This window comes from Argentina silus, assembly GCF_951799395.1.
Source record: "Argentina silus genome assembly, chromosome: 21".
Taxonomy (NCBI): domain Eukaryota; kingdom Metazoa; phylum Chordata; class Actinopteri; order Argentiniformes; family Argentinidae; genus Argentina; species Argentina silus.
In genome coordinates this window covers 1,096,594-1,117,274 of record NC_139675.1, presented here as the reverse complement: position 1 = coordinate 1,117,274, position 20,681 = coordinate 1,096,594, and the positions used below count along the sequence as shown (strand labels likewise).

General features: G+C 53.4%; 1 protein-coding gene across 1 annotated transcript in view; it reads right to left on the bottom strand.

Moving 5' to 3' along the window:
* LOC310820932 (protein WWC2-like) overlaps positions 1–20,681 on the bottom strand; it is a gene marked incomplete at its 5' end in the record, with an annotated part of 82,724 nt that overhangs the window by 6,366 nt on the left and 55,677 nt on the right. Inside the window, 15 exons of the mRNA XM_083692773.1 lie at positions 835–947; positions 1,457–1,675; positions 1,825–2,023; positions 5,409–5,495; positions 5,684–5,764; positions 8,008–8,119; positions 9,048–9,622; positions 9,802–9,891; positions 12,534–12,788; positions 13,120–13,193; positions 15,174–15,326; positions 16,324–16,453; positions 17,156–17,235; positions 17,470–17,546; positions 18,228–18,431. Of these exons, the coding sequence (XP_083548899.1) occupies positions 835–947; positions 1,457–1,675; positions 1,825–2,023; positions 5,409–5,495; positions 5,684–5,764; positions 8,008–8,119; positions 9,048–9,622; positions 9,802–9,891; positions 12,534–12,788; positions 13,120–13,193; positions 15,174–15,326; positions 16,324–16,453; positions 17,156–17,235; positions 17,470–17,546; positions 18,228–18,431 (2,449 nt within the window). The remainder of the gene's footprint in view (positions 1–834; positions 948–1,456; positions 1,676–1,824; positions 2,024–5,408; positions 5,496–5,683; positions 5,765–8,007; positions 8,120–9,047; positions 9,623–9,801; positions 9,892–12,533; positions 12,789–13,119; positions 13,194–15,173; positions 15,327–16,323; positions 16,454–17,155; positions 17,236–17,469; positions 17,547–18,227; positions 18,432–20,681) is intronic.

Here is a 20,681-nt window from a genome sequence, read left to right as displayed (position 1 = left end):
TGTGTTAGTGTGTGTGTGTGTGTGTGTGTACAGGAGTGTGTTAGTGTGTGTGTGTGTGTGTGTGTACAGGAGTGTGTTAGTGTGTGTGTGTACAGGAGTGTGTTAGTGTGTGTGACAGGAGTGTGTTGGTGTGTGTACAGGAGTGTGTTAGTGTGTGTGTGTACAGGAGTGTGTTGGTGTGTGTGACAGGAGTGTGTTAGTGTGTGTGACAGGAGTGTGTTGGTGTGTGTACAGGAGTGTGTGTGTGTGTGTGTGTGTACAGGAGTGTGTTAGTGTGTGTGTGTACAGGAGTGTGTTAGTGTGTGTGACAGGAGTGTGTTGGTGTGTGTACAGGAGTGTGTTAGTGTGTGTGTGTACAGGAGTGTGTTGGTGTGTGTACAGGAGTGTGTTGGTGTGTGTGTGACAGGAGTGTGTTGGTGTGTGTGACAGGAGTGTGTTGGTGTGTGTGTGACAGGAGTGTGTTGGTGTGTGTTGGTGTGTGTTGGTGTGTGTGACAGGAGTGTGTTGGTGTGTGTGTGACAGGAGTGTGTTGGTGTGTGTGACAGGAGTGTGTTGGTGTGTGTGACAGGAGTGTGTTGGTGTGTGTTGGTGTGTGTGTGACAGGAGTGTGTTGGTGTGTGTGACAGGAGTGTGTTGGTGTGTGTTGGTGTGTGTGTGACAGGAGTGTGTTGGTGTGTGTGACAGGAGTGTGTTGGTGTGTGTGACAGGAGTGTGTTGGTGTGTGTGACAGGAGTGTGTTGGTGTGTGTTGGTGTGTGTGTGACAGGAGTGTGTTAGTGTGTGTACAGGAGTGTGTTGGTGTGTGTGACAGGAGTGTGTTGGTGTGTAGTGGTACCATTGGTGTCCCAGGTGGAGCTGACTCTGTCTCTCCTTCTCCTCCAAGGCCAGCTCCTTCTCTACAGCCTCCAACTCGCTGGAGGTCCTCTGGAGCAGGGCCGACACCGCGTCCTACACACACACACACACACGCACAGGCACGCACAGGCACGCACAGGCACGCACAGGCACGCACAGGCACGCACAGACACGCACAGACACGCGCACACACACACAGACACACAGACACACAGACACACAGACACACAGACACACAGACACACAGACACACACACACACACACACACACACACACAGACAGACACACAGACACACAGGCACAAACAGACACGCACGCACGCACGCGCACACACACACACACACACACACACACACACAGCTCAAGTCATTGGCCCCTCTGATTAAAGTATAGACACCATCTCTGACACCTTCCTGCTCTGAACGGACCATCATCAGCCGATGCGTCTGTCACATGACTGCTGCTTCCCGGCGCCTTAACAGCCAGTCCCTGCTGTGCCAGGGTAACCAGGCCAGCACGGCTCAGCTTGGCTCGGACTGCTTTGGTTTGGTTTGGCTCTGTGGTGTGATTCGGGGTGTAAGAAGGGGTGAGGTGGACTCACCAGGTCTACCGGCCCGGGGGGGTGGCGGTGGGGGTCTGTCCCAGGGTCCGGCCTCTCCTGGCTGGGCTCCTCTCTGTGTCTGCCCCCCGGGGACCTCTCCTGGCTGGGCTCCTCTCTGTGTCTGCCCCCTGGGGACCTCTCCTGGGGCAGCAGGTTGGACCACATACTGGTCATGGCTCCACACGCTGGCAGGTCTGCTAGACTCACCTGAGCTCCAGCCTACAGGGGGGGGGGGGGGGGGGTTGTTACTGGTAGGTAGCTGTACAAGTGCTATGTGTATGTGCCTGCCTGTCTGTCTGTCTGCCTGCCTGCCTGCGTGTCTGCCTGCCTGTCTGTGTGCCTGCCTGCCTGCGTGTGTGTGTGCCTACCAGACAGTCCTCGGTGTGGCCCCGCCCCACGGTGCAGGCGTCGATGCGGAGCGTCTTGTGTCTGAGGACGGCGTGCGTGGCGGCCGCCCGGAACACCTCGTTAAAGACCAGCGGCTCAGGCAACGCCACGGCAACCAGCCGCGTCCTGAACAGGCTGCTGCTGTCACTGGAGGAGGGGAGCACAGCCACACGGACATACCTGAGGACGGAGGGGGGGGCAATTAGAGAGAGGGAGGGAGGGGCGCTCTTGCATGTTTCTTTCTGTCTGTCTCTCTCTCTCAAACATATTTAGAGAGAAAGAGAGATTTGAACCCCCCGCCCACACACACACACACACACACACACACACACACCCCCCTCCGCCTCATCTGCATATGCAGAATCAAACTACAAAGCAGTCCCACTTCTGCTCAGTGGAGAGAATCAGAAGGAGGACATCGGGGAGTAAAAAAAACTCGCCCCCCCCACCCCCGCTAAGTTTTATCTTCTTTTTTTCGGGACATATTTCACAATGTTGAGGATTCAAAGCGTCTTTCAAGCTGTTTGACACACGTGACTTTCAAGCCCTGCAACATGAAGAGAGATTCACTTAATTTTTCACGTCTGAAGCCATGAAAGGAGCATGAGGGCGGCCTGCCCTTCACTACCACCTGAGAGCTGGGAGAGGGGTGTGTGTGTGTGTGTGGGAGAGGGGTGTGTGGGAGGTGTGTGTGTGTGTGTGTGGGAGAGGTGTGTGTGTGTGTGTGTGTGTGGGAGAGGTGTGTGTGGGAGGTGTGTGTGTGTGGGAGAGGTGTGTGTGTGTGTGTGTGTGTGTGTGTGTGGGAGAGGTGTGTGTGTGTGTGTGTGGGAGAGGTGTGTGGTGTGTGTGTGTGTGTGTGTGTGTGTGTGCCTGGTGTGAGCGTCTGGTGTGTGTGTGTGTGTGTGTGTGTGTGTGGGAGAGGTGTGTGGTGTGTGTGTGTGTGTGTGTGTGTGTGTGTGTGCCTGGTGTGAGCGTCTGGTGTGTGTGTGTGTGTGTGTGTTGTGTGTGTGAGCATCTGATGTGTGTGTATATATTTGTGTGTGTATGTATATACAGTATGTGTGTATGTGTGTGTATATATATACACATACACACACACACAAGCCACTTTATTAGGTACACCTGTTCAACTGCTCGCTAACCCAAATATCTAATCAGCCAATCACATGGCAGCAACTCAATGCATTTAGGCATGTAGACCTGGTCAAGACGACCTGCTGAAGTTCAAACCGAGCATCAGAATGGGGAAGAAAGGTGATTTAAGTGACTTTGAACGTGGCATGGTTGTTGGTGCCAGACGGGCTGGTCTGAGTATTTCAGAAACTGCTGATCTACTGGGATTTTCATGCACAACCATCTCTAGGGTTTACAGAGAATGGTCTGAAAAAGAGAAAATATCCAGTGAGCGGCAGTTCTCTGGGCAAAAATGCCTTGTTGATGCCAGAGGTCAGAGGAGAATGGCCAGACTGGTTCGAGATGATAGAAAGGCAACAGTAATTCAAATAACTACTTGTTACAACCAAGGTATGCAGAAGACTCTGAACGCACAACACGTCGAACCTTGAAGCAGATGGGCTACAGCAGCAGAAGACCACACCGGGTGCCACTCCTGTCAGCTAAGAACAGGAAACTGAAGCTACAATTCGCACAAGCTCACCAAAATTGGACAATAGTAGATCTTGCCTGGTTGCCTGGTCTGATGAGTCTCGATTTCTGCTGCGACATTCAGATGGTAGGGTCAGAATTTGGCGTAAACAACATGGAAGCATGGATCCATCCTGCCTCAATGGTTCAGGCTGGTGGTGGTGGTGTAATGGTGTGGGGGATATTTTCTTGGCACACTTTGGGGCCCTTAGTACCAATTGAGCATCGTTTAAATGCCACAGCCTACCTGAGTATTGTTGCTGACCATGTCCATCCCTTTATGACCACAGTGTACCCATCTTCTGATGGCTACTTCCAGCAGGATAACGCGCCATGTCACAAAGCTCACATCATCTCAAACTGGTTTCTTGAACATGACAATGAGTTCACTGTCCTCCAATGGCCTCCACAGTCACCAGATCTCAATCCAATAGAGCACCTTTGGGATGTGGTGGAACGGGAGATTCGCATCATGGATGTGCAGCCGACAAATCTGCAGCAACTGCGCGATGCTATCATGTCAATATGGACCAAATTCTCTGAGGAATGTTTCCCGCACCTTGTTGAATCTATGCCACAAAGAATTGAGGCAGTTCTGAAGACAAAAGGGACCAGCCCAGTACTAGCAAGGTGTACCTAATAAATTGGCCGGTGAGTGTATCCTTCTCATTCAATGTTTTTTCCTTATTTTTTATTATTTTCTACATTGTAGATTAATATTGAAGACATCAAAACTATGAAGGAACACATGTGGAATTATGTAGTAAACAAAAAAGTGTTAAACAAACCAGAATATGGTTTATATTTTAGATTCTTCAAAGTAGCCACCTTTTGCTTTGATGACAGCTTTGCACACTCTTGGCATTCTCTCAATCAGCTTCATGAGGTAGTCACCTGGAATGGTTTTCCAACAGTCTTGAAGGAGTTCCCAGAGGTGCTGAGCACTTGTTGGCTGCTTTGCCTTCACTCTGCGGTCCAACTCATCCCAAACCATCTCAATTTGGTTTAGGTCAGGTGACTGTGGAGGCCAGGTCATCTGACGCAGAACTCCATCACTCTCCTTCTTGGTCAAATAGCCCTTACATAGCCTGGAGGTGTGTTTGGGGTCATTGTCCTGTTGAAAAACAAATGATGGTCCCACTAAGGGCAAACCAGATGGGATGGCATGTCGCTGCAGAATGCTGTGGTAAGCCATGCTGGTTAAGTGTGCCTTGAATTTTGAATAAATCACCAACAGTGTCACCAGCAAAGCACCCCCACAACATCCCACCTCCTCCTCCATGCTTCACGGTGGGAACCACACATGTAGAAACCATCCGACCTTTTCTGCGTCTCACAAAGACACAGCGGGTGGAACCAAAAATCTCAAATTTCATTAGACCAAAGTACAGATTTCCACTGGTCTAATGTCCATTCCTTGTGTTTCTTGGCCCAAGCAATTCTCTTCTTCTTGTTGTTCTTCCTGTGTACCAACCCTACCTCAAACACATTAAGAAGGCAAGAAATTCCACAAATTCACTCTTGACAAGCTGACATCAAAGCAAAAGGTGTATGTATGTATGTGTGTATGTATATATATATATGTGTGTGTGTGTGTGTTTTTGTGTGTATGTATACGTGTATGTGTGTGTGTGTCAGAGAGACAAGACCACACCACACACTTCCCTCCTCTCATTACCCATGTCTACCAGGGCTTGACAGGAGCTGAAGAAGCAGAAGCAGAAGAAGAAGCAGAAGCAGAAGAAGAAGCAGAAGAAGCAGAAGAAGAAGAAGAAGAAGCAGCAGCAGCTAGCGGAGATGCTAGTGGAGATGCTAGTGGAGATGCTAGCGGAGATGCTAGCGGAGATGCTAGCGGAGATGCTAGCGGAGATGCTAATTCAGGGTCATTACACTGCTGAGTGGACGAGGGAGTGGTACTCACACTCTGGTAGCGGAGGGGACCAGCAGGGCGGCAGGGTTCTGCAGCTGCATGACCACCAGGACAACACTGGAGTGGGCAGCATCATATCTGGAGGCAGGAAACACACAATACTGTGAGATAATCAAATCTTAGATGGCTTGGACGTCTTAGACGCTGTAATATTGTGAAAATAACATTGTCTGGTAAAGCAGATGATATACACACACACTAAGCTCTTCTAGTATGCCTGTGTGTGTGTGTGTGTGTGTGTGTGTGTGTGTGAGAGTTACTCTTACTTCAGACCAATCTGGACCTGGGCAGACTCAGGGAGAGCAGGCTCGTCCTCCATGTACACTAGATCATCCACCTCGATGGACCTACACACACACACACACGTTACTCTTTTTTCTATTACCAATCACAAGACAAAAAACAGATGTTTTTTCACAGTCTACAGAGGGGAGAGAGAGAGACAGAGAGAGGGGGAGAGAGAGAGAGAGAGAGACAGACAGAGAGACAGAGAGAGAGAGAGACAGAGAGAGAGAGGGAGAGAGAGAGAGAGAGAGAGAGAGAGAGAGACAGAGAGAGAGAGACAGAGAGAGAGAGAGAGAGAGAGATGAAAGACAGAAGGACAGAGGACTATGAACGAGGAGAGAGTCTCGAGTGAAGTCGTGTGGTTCCTCAGAGGGAACAGTCTGATTAAAGCAGAGCACCCAGGGAGGGACAGGCCAGGGAGGGACAGGCCAGGGAGGGACAGGCCAGGGAGGGACAGGCCAGGGAGGGACAGGCCAGGGAGGGACAGGCCAGGGAGGGACAGGCCAGGGTGGGACAGGCCAGGGTGGGACAGGCCAGGGAGGGACAGGCCAGGGTGAGAGAGAGAGGGAGGGACAGGCCAGGGAGGGACAGGCCAGGGAGGGACAGGCCAGGGAGGGACAGGCCAGGGTGGGACAGGCCAGGGAGGGACAGGCCAGGGAGGGACAGGCCAGGGTGGGACAGGCCAGGGAGGGACAGGCCAGGGTGAGAGAGAGAGGGAGGGACAGGCCAGGGAGGGACAGGCCAGGGAGGGACAGGCCAGGGTGGGACAGGCCAGGGAGGGACAGGCCAGGGTGAGAGAGAGAGGGAGGGACAGGCCAGGGAGGGACAGGCCAGGGAGGGACAGGCCAGGGAGGGACAGGCCAGGGTGAGAGAGAGAGGGAGGGACAGGCCAGGGAGGGACAGGCCAGGGAGGGACAGGCCAGGGAGGGACAGGCCAGGGTGAGAGAGAGAGAGAGGGAGGGACAGGCCAGGGAGGGACAGGCCAGGGAGGGACAGGCCAGGGAGGGACAGGCCAGGGAGGGACAGGCCTGGGAGGGACAGGCCAGGGAGGGACAGGCCAGGGAGGGACAGGCCAGGGTGAGAGAGAGAGGGAGGGACAGGCCAGGGAGGGACAGGCCAGGGAGGGACAGGCCAGGGTGGGACAGGCCAGGGAGGGACAGGCCAGGGTGAGAGAGAGAGGGAGGGACAGGCCAGGGAGGGACAGGCCAGGGAGGGACAGGCCAGGGTGAGAGAGAGAGGGAGGGACAGGCCAGGGAGGGACAGGCCAGGGAGGGACAGGCCAGGGAGGGACAGGCCAGGGTGAGAGAGAGAGAGAGGGAGGGACAGGCCAGGGAGGGACAGGCCAGGGAGGGACAGGCCAGGGAGGGACAGGCCAGGGAGGGACAGGCCTGGGAGGGACAGGCCAGGGAGGGACAGGCCAGGGAGGGACAGGCCAGGGAGGGACAGGCCAGGGAGGGACAGGCCTGGGAGGGACAGGCCAGGGAGGGACAGGCCAGGGAGGGAGAGAGAGGGAGAGAAAGAAAGAAAGACGTAGTCACGTGCTGCATCTTCAACACACCTCCCTCTCCCCCTCATCAACACACCTCCCTCCCTCCCTCTCCCCCTCATCAACACGACTCCCTCCCTCACGCTGCGTCATCAACACACCTCCCTCTCCCCCTCCCTCCCTCCCATTGGACAAACACAAAAGGCAGGAAGAACCACGTGTTCCAAGCCTCGCACGAGGCTACACACACCACCAGTTCATTAAGAGAGGCATACAGCTTCAAACACTGTGTGTGGTGTGTGTGTGTTGTGTGTTGTGCGTGTGTGCGGCCTGCTATAATTGATTTCTGGGAGTTGTGGTCTCAGCTTGTGGCAGACCGGTGGGTGTCTAGGTGAGTGTGACTCAGCACTCCGGTTGAAAGACCCATCATGACCCTGTTGAAAGAGGGAGATGTGGAGAGGAGAGGGAGAGGAGAGGAAGAGGGGAGAAGCAGAAGGAATAACGGGGGGGGGGGGGGGGGGGGGAGTCGGAGGGAGAAAGCGAAGGAGAGAGAGAGGGAGAGGGAGAGGTAGGGAAAGAGGGAGATGACAGGTGTAATGAAAGTTGGGAAAAGGAGAGAGCGGTGGGAGAAGACAGAGAGAGAGAAAGAGAATAGAAAAAGAGAAAGAGCGAGATAGAGACAGAGAGACAGACAGAAAGAGACAGACAGGCAGACAGACAGACAGAAAGAGACAGACAGGCAGACAGACAGACAGAAAGAGACAGACAGACAGACAGGCAGACAGAAACAGACAGACAGAAGCAGGGGGCGTCTCCTACCGTTTGACCGAGGCCTCGTACACGCCGCTGTCCCCCGCCACCGACTCGTCTGACACGGCCGCTGACACGCTGGCGGGCTGCTCTCCCGCCGGACGCCTCTGGAGCGCCACGCCTGCCGGGAGGACAACCACAGACGAGGAGACAGAAACATACACACACAGACTCAATCACTATATACTCTAATGTTGTACATGTACATTCATGGCCTTTAGCAGACGCCTTTATCCAAAGCGACTTCCAAAACGCATGAACACATGGGACACGTCCCCGGGCCTACGGCAAACACTCACTGATGACAGTAATGTTAATGATGATAATGTTAATGATGATAATGATGATAATGTTAATGATGTTAATGACGTTAATGAGGATAATGATGTGAATGATGTGAATGATGTTGATGATAATGATGATAATGATGTTAATGATGTTCAATGTTCAGATAGGTGCTTCTGCCTGGCCATCTGGTTCTGCAGATCACACTGTTTTAAACGTTAACATGATGGACAGACTACAGACTATCCCTGTATATGTGAACATGATGGACAGACACACCGCCGGTGTGAACGTGTCAAACTGTCATACTGGAAAACGTACAGAATAACCACTGAGTTGGGAAACGTAAAGATCTCCCGGAAAATCTCCCATTTTACCAATTGCTGTGAGCTGCTATCTGGAACTGATTGAATCCCGGACATAGACGTAAACACGTAGCCATCCATGTCGCCATGGAAACCCAGCCCACATTATGACAAACATCCAACGGCGCTGCCGTTTCAGGGCAATCCAATAATGGTCCAGCAGGGGGCAGCATTGTACCGTGCAGAGGATTAAAACCACTCAAAACACACACAGGTCAGTTCCCCTGGTCTTACCGTCTATTCAGGGAACTCTCTCTCATCTCACTACAAAACTACTAATACTATGAGATAATTATACAGTTATTCATACAAAATCATTCTAATACTTAAGGACAAAAAAAATAGTATTGGTGACAAGCCTGTATGACAGAAGGGGGGGATTCCAAGACGGTGTCTCACCTGTAATACTCTCTCTGAGGGTGGCCAGCGCACCCCCCCTCCCCCGCTCCTCCCCCCCGTCCCTCTCCCCGCCTTCCGTCTCGAACGCCGCCTGGCCGTCGTAGAGGCCCAGCCTGGCGAAGCTCGCCGCCATTTCCGCCTCCTCGCCAAAGTCCCGGGAGGCCGGTGGGAAGGGCCCGTCCAGCGCCAGCGGCGACCCCGGCGGCGAGAGAGAGGACAGGGACGAGCGGGACGACAGAGACGCCACCGACTTGGAGGGCTCGGCCGGCTTGGGAGACGGGTCGGCGGGGGCGTGGAGAGGTGGGAGGAGAGGGGGGGCGGGGGTCTCCACCGTGACCACCTCGTGTTCGTGGATGGTGGTGATGGGTCCCGGGGGGGCGTAAGGGGCCGGGGAGGGGGGGGGCTCCTGCAGCAGCAGGTCCAGCTTGCACTGGTAGTCCAGGTCCAGCGGGGAGGGGGGCTGGGCGGGGGGGTAGTACAGGTCCCCAGAGCTCAGGGAGTTCAGAGACCCACGGCTGGATGCCAGGGAGCCCAGGCTGCTGCCTGATGACACAGACAGGGTACTGGCTGACAGGCTGGGACACACACACACACACACACACACACAGTAAACGATAAACAAACATCCAGAAATCATGGTTTGACAAACTGTTTACATGCATGTATGCACTTTTTTTTGTGAAGAGGGGGATGAGAGTCACTGTACGTCCAGGAGAGAGTGTGGTTTTGGAATGAAATGCGAACACACACACACCTCTTGAGCTGGGAGTGGAGGGCCGTGGTGAGCCTGGTGGACTCCTCCAGCTTCTGGACCAGAATCCGCCTTCTCTCCTGCATCTTCATCCTGGAGAGAGACCAAGAGAATCAGTACTACCCACCCACCCACAACCACACACACACATCCACACACACATCCACACACGTAGCTCAGAGACTGGAAGGTGTTTCGGCCCACCGAAACACTCCACCCACCACTCTTTACCATGGTCCCTTCTTCGCCTACTACTCTTTCTACAAGCCCTGTACGGTTCACATCTCCAGAGCTGAGCACTGTGGCCTGATCATTCTGTAGTGGAGACCTTCTCCAGAGCTGAGCACTGTGGCCTGATCATTCTGTAGTGGAGACCTTCTCCAGAGCTGAGCATCGTGGCCAGATCATTCTGTAGTGGTGACCTTCTCCAGAGCTGAGCCAGATCATTCTGTAGTGGAGACCTTCTCCAAAGCTGAGCCAGATCATTCTGTAGTGGAGACCTTCTCCAGAGCTGAGCCAGATCATTCTGTAGTGGAGACCTTCTCCAGAGCTGAGCCAGATCATTCTGTAGTGGTGACCTTCTCCAGAGCTGAGCCAGATCATTCTGTAGTGGAGACCTTCTCCAGAGCTGAGCCAGATCATTCTGTAGTGGAGACCTTCTCCAGAGCTGAGCCAGATCATTCTGTAGTGGAGACCTTCTCCAGAGCTGAGCATCGTGGCCAGATCATTCTGTAGTGGAGACCTTCTCCAGAGCTGAGCCAGATCATTCTGTAGTGGAGACCTTCTCCAGAGCTGAGCATCGTGGCCAGATCATTCTGTAGTGGTGGCCTTGTTGCTCAAAGCAGGGAATCCCCTTCTCTCTGTCATGTCGCTAACGCTAACAGCGCTACCCTTAATTACCACTCTCCGTATTGAGCAATTAACACAACGACTAATTACCCCTCGTCACAGCACGATTAAAGGGGGCTTCTCCAACGTAGTTACTGTGTTAAATCAGTGTGAGCGTGCGTGCGTACAATCTATAATTACAACCCTACAAGTGCATTGTTTACAATTACAGTGTCCCCCCCCCACCCCGTCACCCCCCCCCCCCCCCCCCCCACCCCCAATGCCATTGTGACATCTCTGCACCGCTGTCTGTTCCCAAACATGACAATTACCACACGATTAGTATGCAAATGAGCAGTAATTAAAGGCTCCCACCGTGTTTAACCTTCTGAGACGTTCATTAGAAGACAAAAGCAAACTGTGGAGGCGGGAAAACAGTTAGTTGTTATCTGACGAACCTCCAGGCGACACACCCAGCCTCTACACCCCACTCATGGTCAAGAGAGAATGTGTGTGTGTGTGTGTGTGTGAATACATGAGAACAAAGGTTTGGGGGTGCATGTCAATGGTCTATATTGGCTTTCTCTCCTCACCTTAGCTACATTAAAGGGTTGGGGTCAGTTGAATTTGAACTCAGTAAATCTCAGGATATAAAACAGAAATTACCGATAAATTATTGCAAATGAAAAGCTTTCTACATGAAAAGTTCTCTTCTATCCTCTCCTCCTCATTGGAGGAGCGGGCCTGCGGCTCCTCCTCTCAGACCTCCTCCTCCAATGGGGTTTGAACAAGGCAGCGAGGAGACGAGAGGAATCGAGGAAAGATGGTTGATATTTCAGCCGTTAGTTTGGCTGAGGTAACCACGGTAACCACTCCGTCCGGGGGTTTGGGTTAGTTTGGCTGAGGTAACCACGGTAACCATTCCGTCCGGGGGTTTGGGTGTGTCACTGCTGGTCACAGTGCTGTGCGATTCCCAAAAATCTAATATTAACAAATACTTCAGTTAGTAAACCAATCCCTCTGAGGCAGGTTAGTAAACCACTCCCCCTGAGGCAGGTTAGTAAACCACTCCCTCTGAGGCAGGTTAGTAAACCACTCCCCCTGAGGCAGGTTAGTAAACCACTCCCCCTGAGGCAGGTTAGTAAACCACTCCCTCTGAGGCAGGTTAGTAAACCACTCCCTCTGAGGCAGGTTAGTAAACCACTCCCTCTGAGGCAGGTTAGTAAACCACTCCCCCTGAGGCAGGTTAGTAAACCACTCCCTCTGAGGCAGGTTAGTAAACCACTCCCTCTGAGGCAGGTTAGTAAACCACTCCCCCTGAGGCAGGTTAGTAAACCACTCCCTCTGAGGCAGGTTAGTAAACCACTCCCTCTGAGGCAGGTTAGTAAACCACTCCCTCTGAGGCCAGGTTAGTAAACCACTCCCCCTGAGGCAGGTTAGTAAACCACTCCCTCTGAGGCAGGTTAGTAAACCACTCCCTCTGAGGCAGGTTAGTAAACCACTCCCTCTGAGGCAGGTTAGTAAACCACTCCCTCTGAGGCAGGTTAGTAAACCACTCCCCCTGAGGCAGGTTAGTAAACCACTCCCTCTGAGGCAGGTTAGTAAACCACTCCCTCTGAGGCAAGTTAGTAAACCACTCCCTCTGAAGCAGGTTAGTAAACCACTCCCCCTGAGGCAGGTTAGTAAACCACTCCCTCTGAGGCAGGTTAGTAAACCACTCCCTCTGAGGCAGGTTAGTAAACCACTCCCCCTGAGGCAGGTTAGTAAACCACTCCCCCTGAGGCAGGTTAGTAAACCACTCCCTCTGAGGCCAGGTTTCAGTCGCCGTTATTCCGGGGACGAGGTTAAGTTCACCGAGATGTGACGTGTGTGCAGGATTCTATTAGTGGAGAGGCCTGGTGTCTTACCTCTGCGCCAGGGCGTGGCTGGGGGCGTTCCCGGCCGCCTGCAGGTCCTCCTCCAGCTGCAGCCGCTGGGCCTCCAGGCGCTGGAGGTCGTGCGGGGAGCGTTTGCGTGGCGAGGCGAACTGCAGCTCCTTCAGCAGCTCCTCCTTCTCCGAGAGCAGCAGGAGGCGCTCCCGCTCCACGTCCACCGCCCCAGGCCACGCCCCCGGCCACGCCTCGCTCTCCAGCCGGGCCAGCTCCACCTGCACGTTGGCCATACTGGGGGGAGGGGGGGGGGGGGGTGTAGAGGGGTTAGAGGTCTCTCTCACACACGGACACACACACACTTAGCACAGTACCCCCAGCAGAGGCAGACAGAGAGAGTTGTCCTGCTGCCATAACGGCAGTGTTCTCTGGTCTGAAGTGTGTGTCCAGGTGTGTGTGTAGCAAAAGTAGGGTTCAGGTGGCTCTGGCTGTTCTAGGATCAGGTGAAAGGGATTCTCAGGAATGTCTAAAGGAAAGGGGGGGAGAGAGAGAGAAAGGGAGAGGGAGGGAGGGAGGGAGAGAGAGAGAGAGAGGGAGAGATAGAGAGAGAGAGAGAGAGCACTACCTTCTTTTGGCCTCTTCATACTGGAGACTCAGTCTGACCTTCTCAGCCAAAGACGACCTGCTCCTCAAACCAGCCTGAAAGAGAAAAAGAGAGGGGGGGGTTAGGAGAGAGAGAAGAAAGAAGACTTAACTGCTGTTGTACTGCGAAAGAACATGATGACTCTCCAAGATAAAACTAACACCCTCCAAATCTTACCAGCCACTCTGGCGGGGAGCCAGCAGAGGTTCAGAAATACTACGCTTCAGTTTAAAAACCAAACCGCTGCGATCCGCAACTCTGGTCACAATGTCCTGCTGCTCCTGACCGTCCAACAAACCCCCCCTAATCCCCCCCCCCCCTTCTTCGTTTCAACATTAAATAAAGCATCACGGTCCAATTCAACTTACACGTGAACACGTTAGATAGAAAACCTGCACGGGAAAATACTTTGGAGGTATTTTGACAGGGATGGGCGCCAAACTGTAAGCCTACAGGCTTTAACATCCTGCTGCTCCTGCCTCCTCCAGCTTTAAACAAACCAGAGTCCATGAGCTGTCCTAGGTCCATCCACATTATTCATTATAATAATGATAATAATAATAAAGCATTAAAGTACAAATCTACTTACACACGACTGTGTGAGATATAAAACATGCAGGGGGAAATAATTTGCTGTAACAGGGACAGAAACTACTACTAGACCAAACAGGCTGGTAGACCAAACAGGCTGGTAGACCAAACAGCAGGCAGACCAAACAGGCTGGTAGACCAAACAGGCTGGCAGACCAAACAGCAGGCAGACCAAACAGGCTGGTAGACCAAACAGACCAAACAGGCTGGTAGACCAAACAGCAGGCAGACCAAACAGGCTGGTAGACCAAACAGCAGGCAGACCAAACAGCAGGCAGACCAAACAGGCTGGTAGACCAAACAGCAGGCAGACCAAACAGGCTGGTAGACCAAACAGCAGGCAGACCAAACAGGCTGGTAGACCAAACAGCAGGCAGACCAAACAGCAGGCAGACCAAACAGGCTGGTAGACCAAACAGCAAACAGACCAAACAGCAAACAGACCAAACAGCTGGTAGACCAAACATTTGTTGGACGTCCTAGTACAACATTTGTTGGGACGTCCTAGTGCAACATTTGTTGGACGTCCTAGTACAACATTTGTTGGGACGTCCTAGTACAACATTTGTTGGGACGTCCTAGGAGTACATTTGTTGGGACGTCCTAGGAGTACATTTGTTGGGACGTCCTAGGAGTACATTTGTTGGGACGTCCTAGGAGTACATTTGTTGGGACGTCCTAGGAGTACATTTGTTGGGACGTCCTAGGAGTACATTTGCGTCTCACTCTGAATCCACACCAGTGAGCATAAAAACATCACATGTACCTTGCTTCATGTTCAAGTTTTAATAGGTTTAATATCATCAGCGCCCTCACCCCCTCACCCCTCTCCCTCCTCCACTTAGCATTCCATTGGTGTGTGTGTGTGTGTGTGTGTGTGTGTGTGTGTGTGTGTGTGTGTAGGAAGAAAAACCCCTGCTCAGTGCTGTAAGCAGCTTTGCTCTGTAACCCTGCTATCATCTGGTCCCAGAGCCTGAGGAATCCAGGCCGCTGGGAGAGGGAGGGAGGGAGGGAGGGAGGGACATTCCTCAGCAGAAACACTGGCATTTTAATGAGACAAGAGAAGAAATGGGAGAGAGGAGAGAGGAAAAGGAGGGAGAGCCAGAGAATGGAAGGAGTGGAGAGAGAGAGAGAGAGAGAGAGAGAGAGAGAAAGAAAGACAGAAAATCCTATTGAGAGGGATGTGGAAGGATAGAAGGAGAAACAGCAAGGTAGTACATATACTCTGTTAGAGAGAGAGAGAGAGAGAAGGAAACAAAGAGAGTGAGTGTTTGTGGTAAACCCAGACTCTGTACACCTGTCCCTGTCAGTCATCTCAAGTCTACTTCGTTGGAGGCAGTGTGTTTGTGTGTGTGTCTGTGTGTGTTTGTGTGTGTGTGTGTGTGTGTGTGTGTGTGTGTCTCTGTCTGTGTGTGTGTGTGTCTCTGTCTGTGTGTGTTGCTCACCTCTCCGGAGACGTCTGTCTGGGAGCCTGCGTCCAGCGTGTGTTTAGACAGGAGCGGGTTGAAGCGGGCCGGGGGGCCGAGGTCCGGTTCCGAGACGCCCATGTTGTTGTTGTTGTGTTGGGAGTGGAAGCGCTCCTTGAGCTTAGCCAGACACTGGAGGAGAGGAGGGAGGAGATGGTGATGGTGGGGGGTTGCAGTGGAGGGAGGAGATGGGGTGATGGTGGGGGTTGCAGTGGAGGGAGGAGATGGGGTGATGGTGGGGGGTTGCAGTGGAGGAGGGAGATGGGGTGATGGTGGGGGGTTGCAGTGGAGGGAGGAGATGGGGTGATGGTGGGGGGTTGCAGTGGAGGAGGGAGATGGGGTGATGGTGGGGGGTTGCAGTGGAGGGAGGAGATGGAGTGATGGTGGGGGTGTTGCAGTGGAGGAGAGGAGGGAAGAGATGGGGTGATGGTGGGGGGTTGCAGTGGAGGAGAGGAGGGAGGAGATGGGGTGATGGTGGGGGGGTTGCAGTGGAGGGAGGAGATGGGGTGATGGTGGGGGGTTGCAGTGGAGGGAGGAGATGGAGTGATGGTGGGGGTGTTGCAGTGGAGGAGAGGAGGGAAGAGATGGGGTGATGGTGGGGGGTTGCAGTGGAGGAGAGGAGGGAGGAGATGGGGTGATGGTGGGGGGGTTGCAGTGGAGGGAGGAGATGGGGTGATGGTGGGGGGGTTGCAGTGGAGGAGAGGAGGGAGGAGATGGGGTGATGGTAGGGGGTTGCAGTGGAGGAGAGGAGGGAGGAGATGGGGTGATGGTGGGGGGGTTGCAGTGGAGGAGAGGAGGGAGGAGATGGGGTGATGGTGGGGGGGTTGCAGTGGAGGGAGGAGGGAGGAGATGACACACACACACACACACAGACCCCTCCCCCCTCCACACACTCACTTTCACTCACACTCTCACAGACACCCCCCCCCACACACACCCACACAGACTGTCACACACACACACACACACACACAGACACACTCTCACAGACACCCCCCCCCCACACACACACCCACCCAGATTCACACACAGACCCCCCACACACACCTAGACTCTCACACACAGATCCGCCCCCCTCCACACACACACACACCCAGACAGACCCACACACACACACACAGGTAGGTACCTGCATGAGGTCTTGTTTCTCCTTCTCTCCGGAGCTGATGGCGCTGCGGAGCGTCCTGACCTCCGTCACCACCGCCTTGGCCTCCTTCAGCCGGTACCCGCTCTGCTCGCCACTCATCTTTTGGTCGATCCTACACACACACACACACACACACACACACACACACACACACACACACACACACACACACACACACACACACACACACACCATGAAATAACGCACAAGACAGAAATGAAATATTATAATTATGAGTTTACAAATACAGGTACAGTGTATGTTTGTCTAATAGTATGACCGAGATTACTACTACTACCCCCCCCAACACACCCACACCCACACACACACCCACCCACACCCACACTTTATCGTGTGTCCCTCCTGAGAGTTACACAATGCTTCATTGTTTCCAGAATTGTAATAAAGAATCCAATCCTTAATCCACAGCCTGCCATGTGAGCAACATTACCTCCCTACCTCCCTCTCCCCCCCCCACACTCTCTCAGAATATTAATTCCTAGGAGGATGTAGTTATGGCCGTCGTGGCAGTGGAGGAGGACATGTAGAATCCGGTTGGGCCACCTAATCAAAGCCCTTTACGACGGCCCAGAGCCCCGGGAAAAAACAACAGCCACATAAAACCAAGCCCTGAAATCAAGCACTGAGCTAAATAAAACACAGACAGACAGAGTCTGGACACACACACACCTAATCACAGACATTTTGTAAGATAAAGCTTGTTTACTAATGCTCACAGGCAGGTTTAATGACCATAACACTCTGTGTGTGTGTGTGTGTGTGTGTGTGTGTGTGTGTGTGTGTGGACACTTACTGCTGTAAGGTTTCGAAGCCTTGCTCTTTGTAGAGTAGCTCCTGTTTCATCTGGGAGAGTTCTCTCTTCAGCTTATTTACCTAGAGGACAGACACAAAATATGTACTTCATCTCACACTCACACACACACACACAGTCACACACACACAGTGAAAGAGAGAGAGAGACAGAGAGGGAGGGAGACAGAGAGAGAGGGAGAGAGAGAGACAGACAGAGAGGGAGACAGAGAGAGAGAGAGGGAGGGAGAGAGAGACAGAGAGACAGAGAGGGAGTGTGTCTTGGGGAGGAGGAGGAGGGAGGGAGGGTTATCGTACCCTGACTTTGGTGGTGGAGATCTCAGCCTTCAGGATGTCTGGGTCGTACTTGGTGCTGGACGACGACCCGGAGAACACTGAAACAGGAAGTGAACGTTGGTGAACAGGAAGTCAACCGGACCCGGGCACAGACATGGACTGGAAACAGGTATAATACAGTACAATATTTGAAGAAAAGTAAACATGTTGGCGTGGATTGGGCTGGCTTTGTGTCTCTGAGACCATTCTGTTGCTTCCGTGGTGCCGGGCCAGTTTAATCACTCACATCGAGTGTTGAAATGTTGCAGTGAGCGACAGTTGACGGGGGGGGGGGGGGGCATTAGAGGGCGTTAAAGAGAGAGACGGCCCTCTGGTAGTTATGGGGGGGGGGGGGGGGGGTACTGAGGGGGGGTGGGTCACCAGGGTGTGCTTGGGATGGTGCTGTGGGAGCCCACTGTATTGTATTGCGTGTGTGTGTGTACGCGTCTGTGTGTGTGTGCGTGCGAGTGTGTGTGTGAGTGTGTCTCACGGCTGGTGCGAGAGCTGGTTTTGTCCTTGTAGGCGTGGCTGAGGCGTGTGTAGTGGTCCAGGTGTGTGTGTGTGTGCGTTCGCGTCTGTGTGTGTGCGCGTCTGTGTGTGTGTGTGCGTCTGTGTGTGTGTTCGCGTCTGTGTGTGTGTGCGCGCGTGTGCGCGCACGTGCGTGAGTGCGTCTGCGTGTGAGCGTGTGTGTGAGTGCGTCTGTGTGAGTGCGTCTGTGTGTGTGTGTGTGTGAGACTCACGGCTGGTGCGGGAGCTGGTCTTGTCCTTGTAGGCGTGGCTGAGGCGTGCGTAGTGGTCCAGGGCCAGGGCCAGGCGCTGCTCCTTCACCTGGTACAGCTGCTTCTGGGCGCTCAGGGCGTCCTGCGCCGCCTCCAGGTACTCCTTCAGCATCCGCTCCTGCTCCTTCCTCCACTCCGCCCGCGGGTCCTCCAGCTGGGTGCTCTCTGGGGAGGACACACACACACACGCACGCACACGCACGCACGCACACGCACACACGCGCACACACACACACACACACACACACACACACACACACACACACACACACACACACACACACACACGATTGTGGGTCTACTGATGTGTGTTCAGCAGTGTTCAATGCTCCAGCACTGTTTCACCAACTATGGTGGATGTGTAACCAGCCCAGCCCAGCCCAGCTCAGCTCTTTTGTGGATGTGTAACCGGGCCAGCTCAGCTCAGCCCAGCTCTATCGTGGAAGTGTAACCGGCCCAGCTCAGCTCTGTAGTGTGAATGAGGGTTTCGGGGGTTGTGTTGAGGACAGGAAGACAGAGAAAAGCACAGCAGGAGAGGAGAGGAAGCGATCCCTCTCAGCCAATCACCACAGGGCTCTCTTCAACTGGCTCTCTGGTGTCTGGCAGGGCCGGGCCGGGGCGGCAGGGCAGGGTTAACCCTGGTTCCTTACTGTACCCTGAGCCAAAACAAGCCTGAAAGTCTGGCCCTGCTCCGTGCCAAACTAAGTATTCCAGCAATGCAGAGGCTGGCTGTTATGAGGAATAACCGGATTTCGCTCCCTCTGTGTGTGTGTGTGTGTGTGTGAGAGAGAGTACGTGCGTGTGCATGTACATGTGAGTAAGCATGTATGTGTGTGTGTGTGTGTGCATGCGTGTTTGTGAGTGTGTGTGTGTGCGTGCATGCATGTGTGAGTCTGTGTGTGTGTGTGTGTGTGTATGCGTGCGTGCGTAATCCTCTGATGAAGGTTGCCTGGTTGTATTCCTGAGTGACAGCTCATTCAACACAAGCCATGTTCGGCGTGCCGGAGTCGGCTTGTACAGACATCACTGACAATCCATGTTGGCCACAGACTTGGTGTCTACCACTACAACACCCTGCTTTCTAACTGACCACCACTACAACACGCTGCTGTCTAACTGACCACCACTACAACACCCTGCTTTCTAACTGACGCTGGTCCATGCCACTCACATGCACTCACATCTTTCTTTCACCTGAAAAAAAAAGGTTTTTGAGGCACACAAAAGGTTTCTGGAAAGGTGTTTGTTTGGAGGACAGGGGTGACGGTAGATGCAGAAGAAGGTATGTGACCCTGTCTGAGAGTCCATGGAGACAAGAAAACACTCTTAGGAGAACATCCCTTGGGGATGAATAAAGTCATACTACCGTCCCCTCCGCTCTGACTTGAGCATCAGCGGTGGCATGATGTGCACGCGCACGCACACGCACACATACACACACACACACACAGCTCTGACCAACCCGATAAGTATGGGGTAGTGGCTCAGTGTTGACACAGTCAGTGTGTTGTCATTAGTGTCAGACACACTCCTGCCAGCGCCAGACACGCCCCCCTTACCTCTGACACACACCCCTGACACGCCCCCCTGACCTCTGACACACACACCCCCGACCTCTGACACGCCCCCCTGGCCTCTGACACGCCCCCCTGGCCTCTGACACACACCCCCAGACATCTGGTCTGACACCCCGCCCCCCCCACAACCCCGACCTCTGGTCTGACACGCCCACCCGACCTCTGGTCTGACACGCCCCCTGACCTCTGGTCTGGCAAGCCCCCCTGACCTCTGGTCTGACATTCAGGCTCCCTACCGCCCCCTACAGGCGACTCTGACACGTCTACAAAACACTGTGATCCAAGCCCACGACACGGACAACAAACTAACCAATGCCTGCCAGCCACATCATCAACAGTTGACAGTAGAATGTGACACCATACAAATCTCTCCAACCCCCCCCCCCCCCCCCCCCCAACACACACACACACACACACACACTTCTGATTGACAGCTGCCGCTGTTTACCCAGTGGTGTCATACCAACACACAAACAAAGCTTCAGCTCAGAAGAAATGTCCTGGCACGAACAACTGGAATCCTGGCACGCACAGTCACCAAAACAACGACCTGTGGCCCCCTCCGCCCCGCGGCTGCAATGACCCAAAACATTCTGATGAAATGGTTTTTTCGCGGTACTGAGGGACAACAACCGTGTGATTGAATTTATTGCAGGTGTACGTTTTCCCTCGCGGGGGGAGATCAAAACATGTCCCAGCGTGGAGTTGAACGTGCTTATTTTAGAACAACAATACACCTGTCAAAGTTTTAGCCTTCTCTCGACAGATTTTTCTGGGTTTTTTTTTTTGTCTAAACTTGGCCTGCTACAGTGTCTACAGTGTATGCATGGAAACCGAC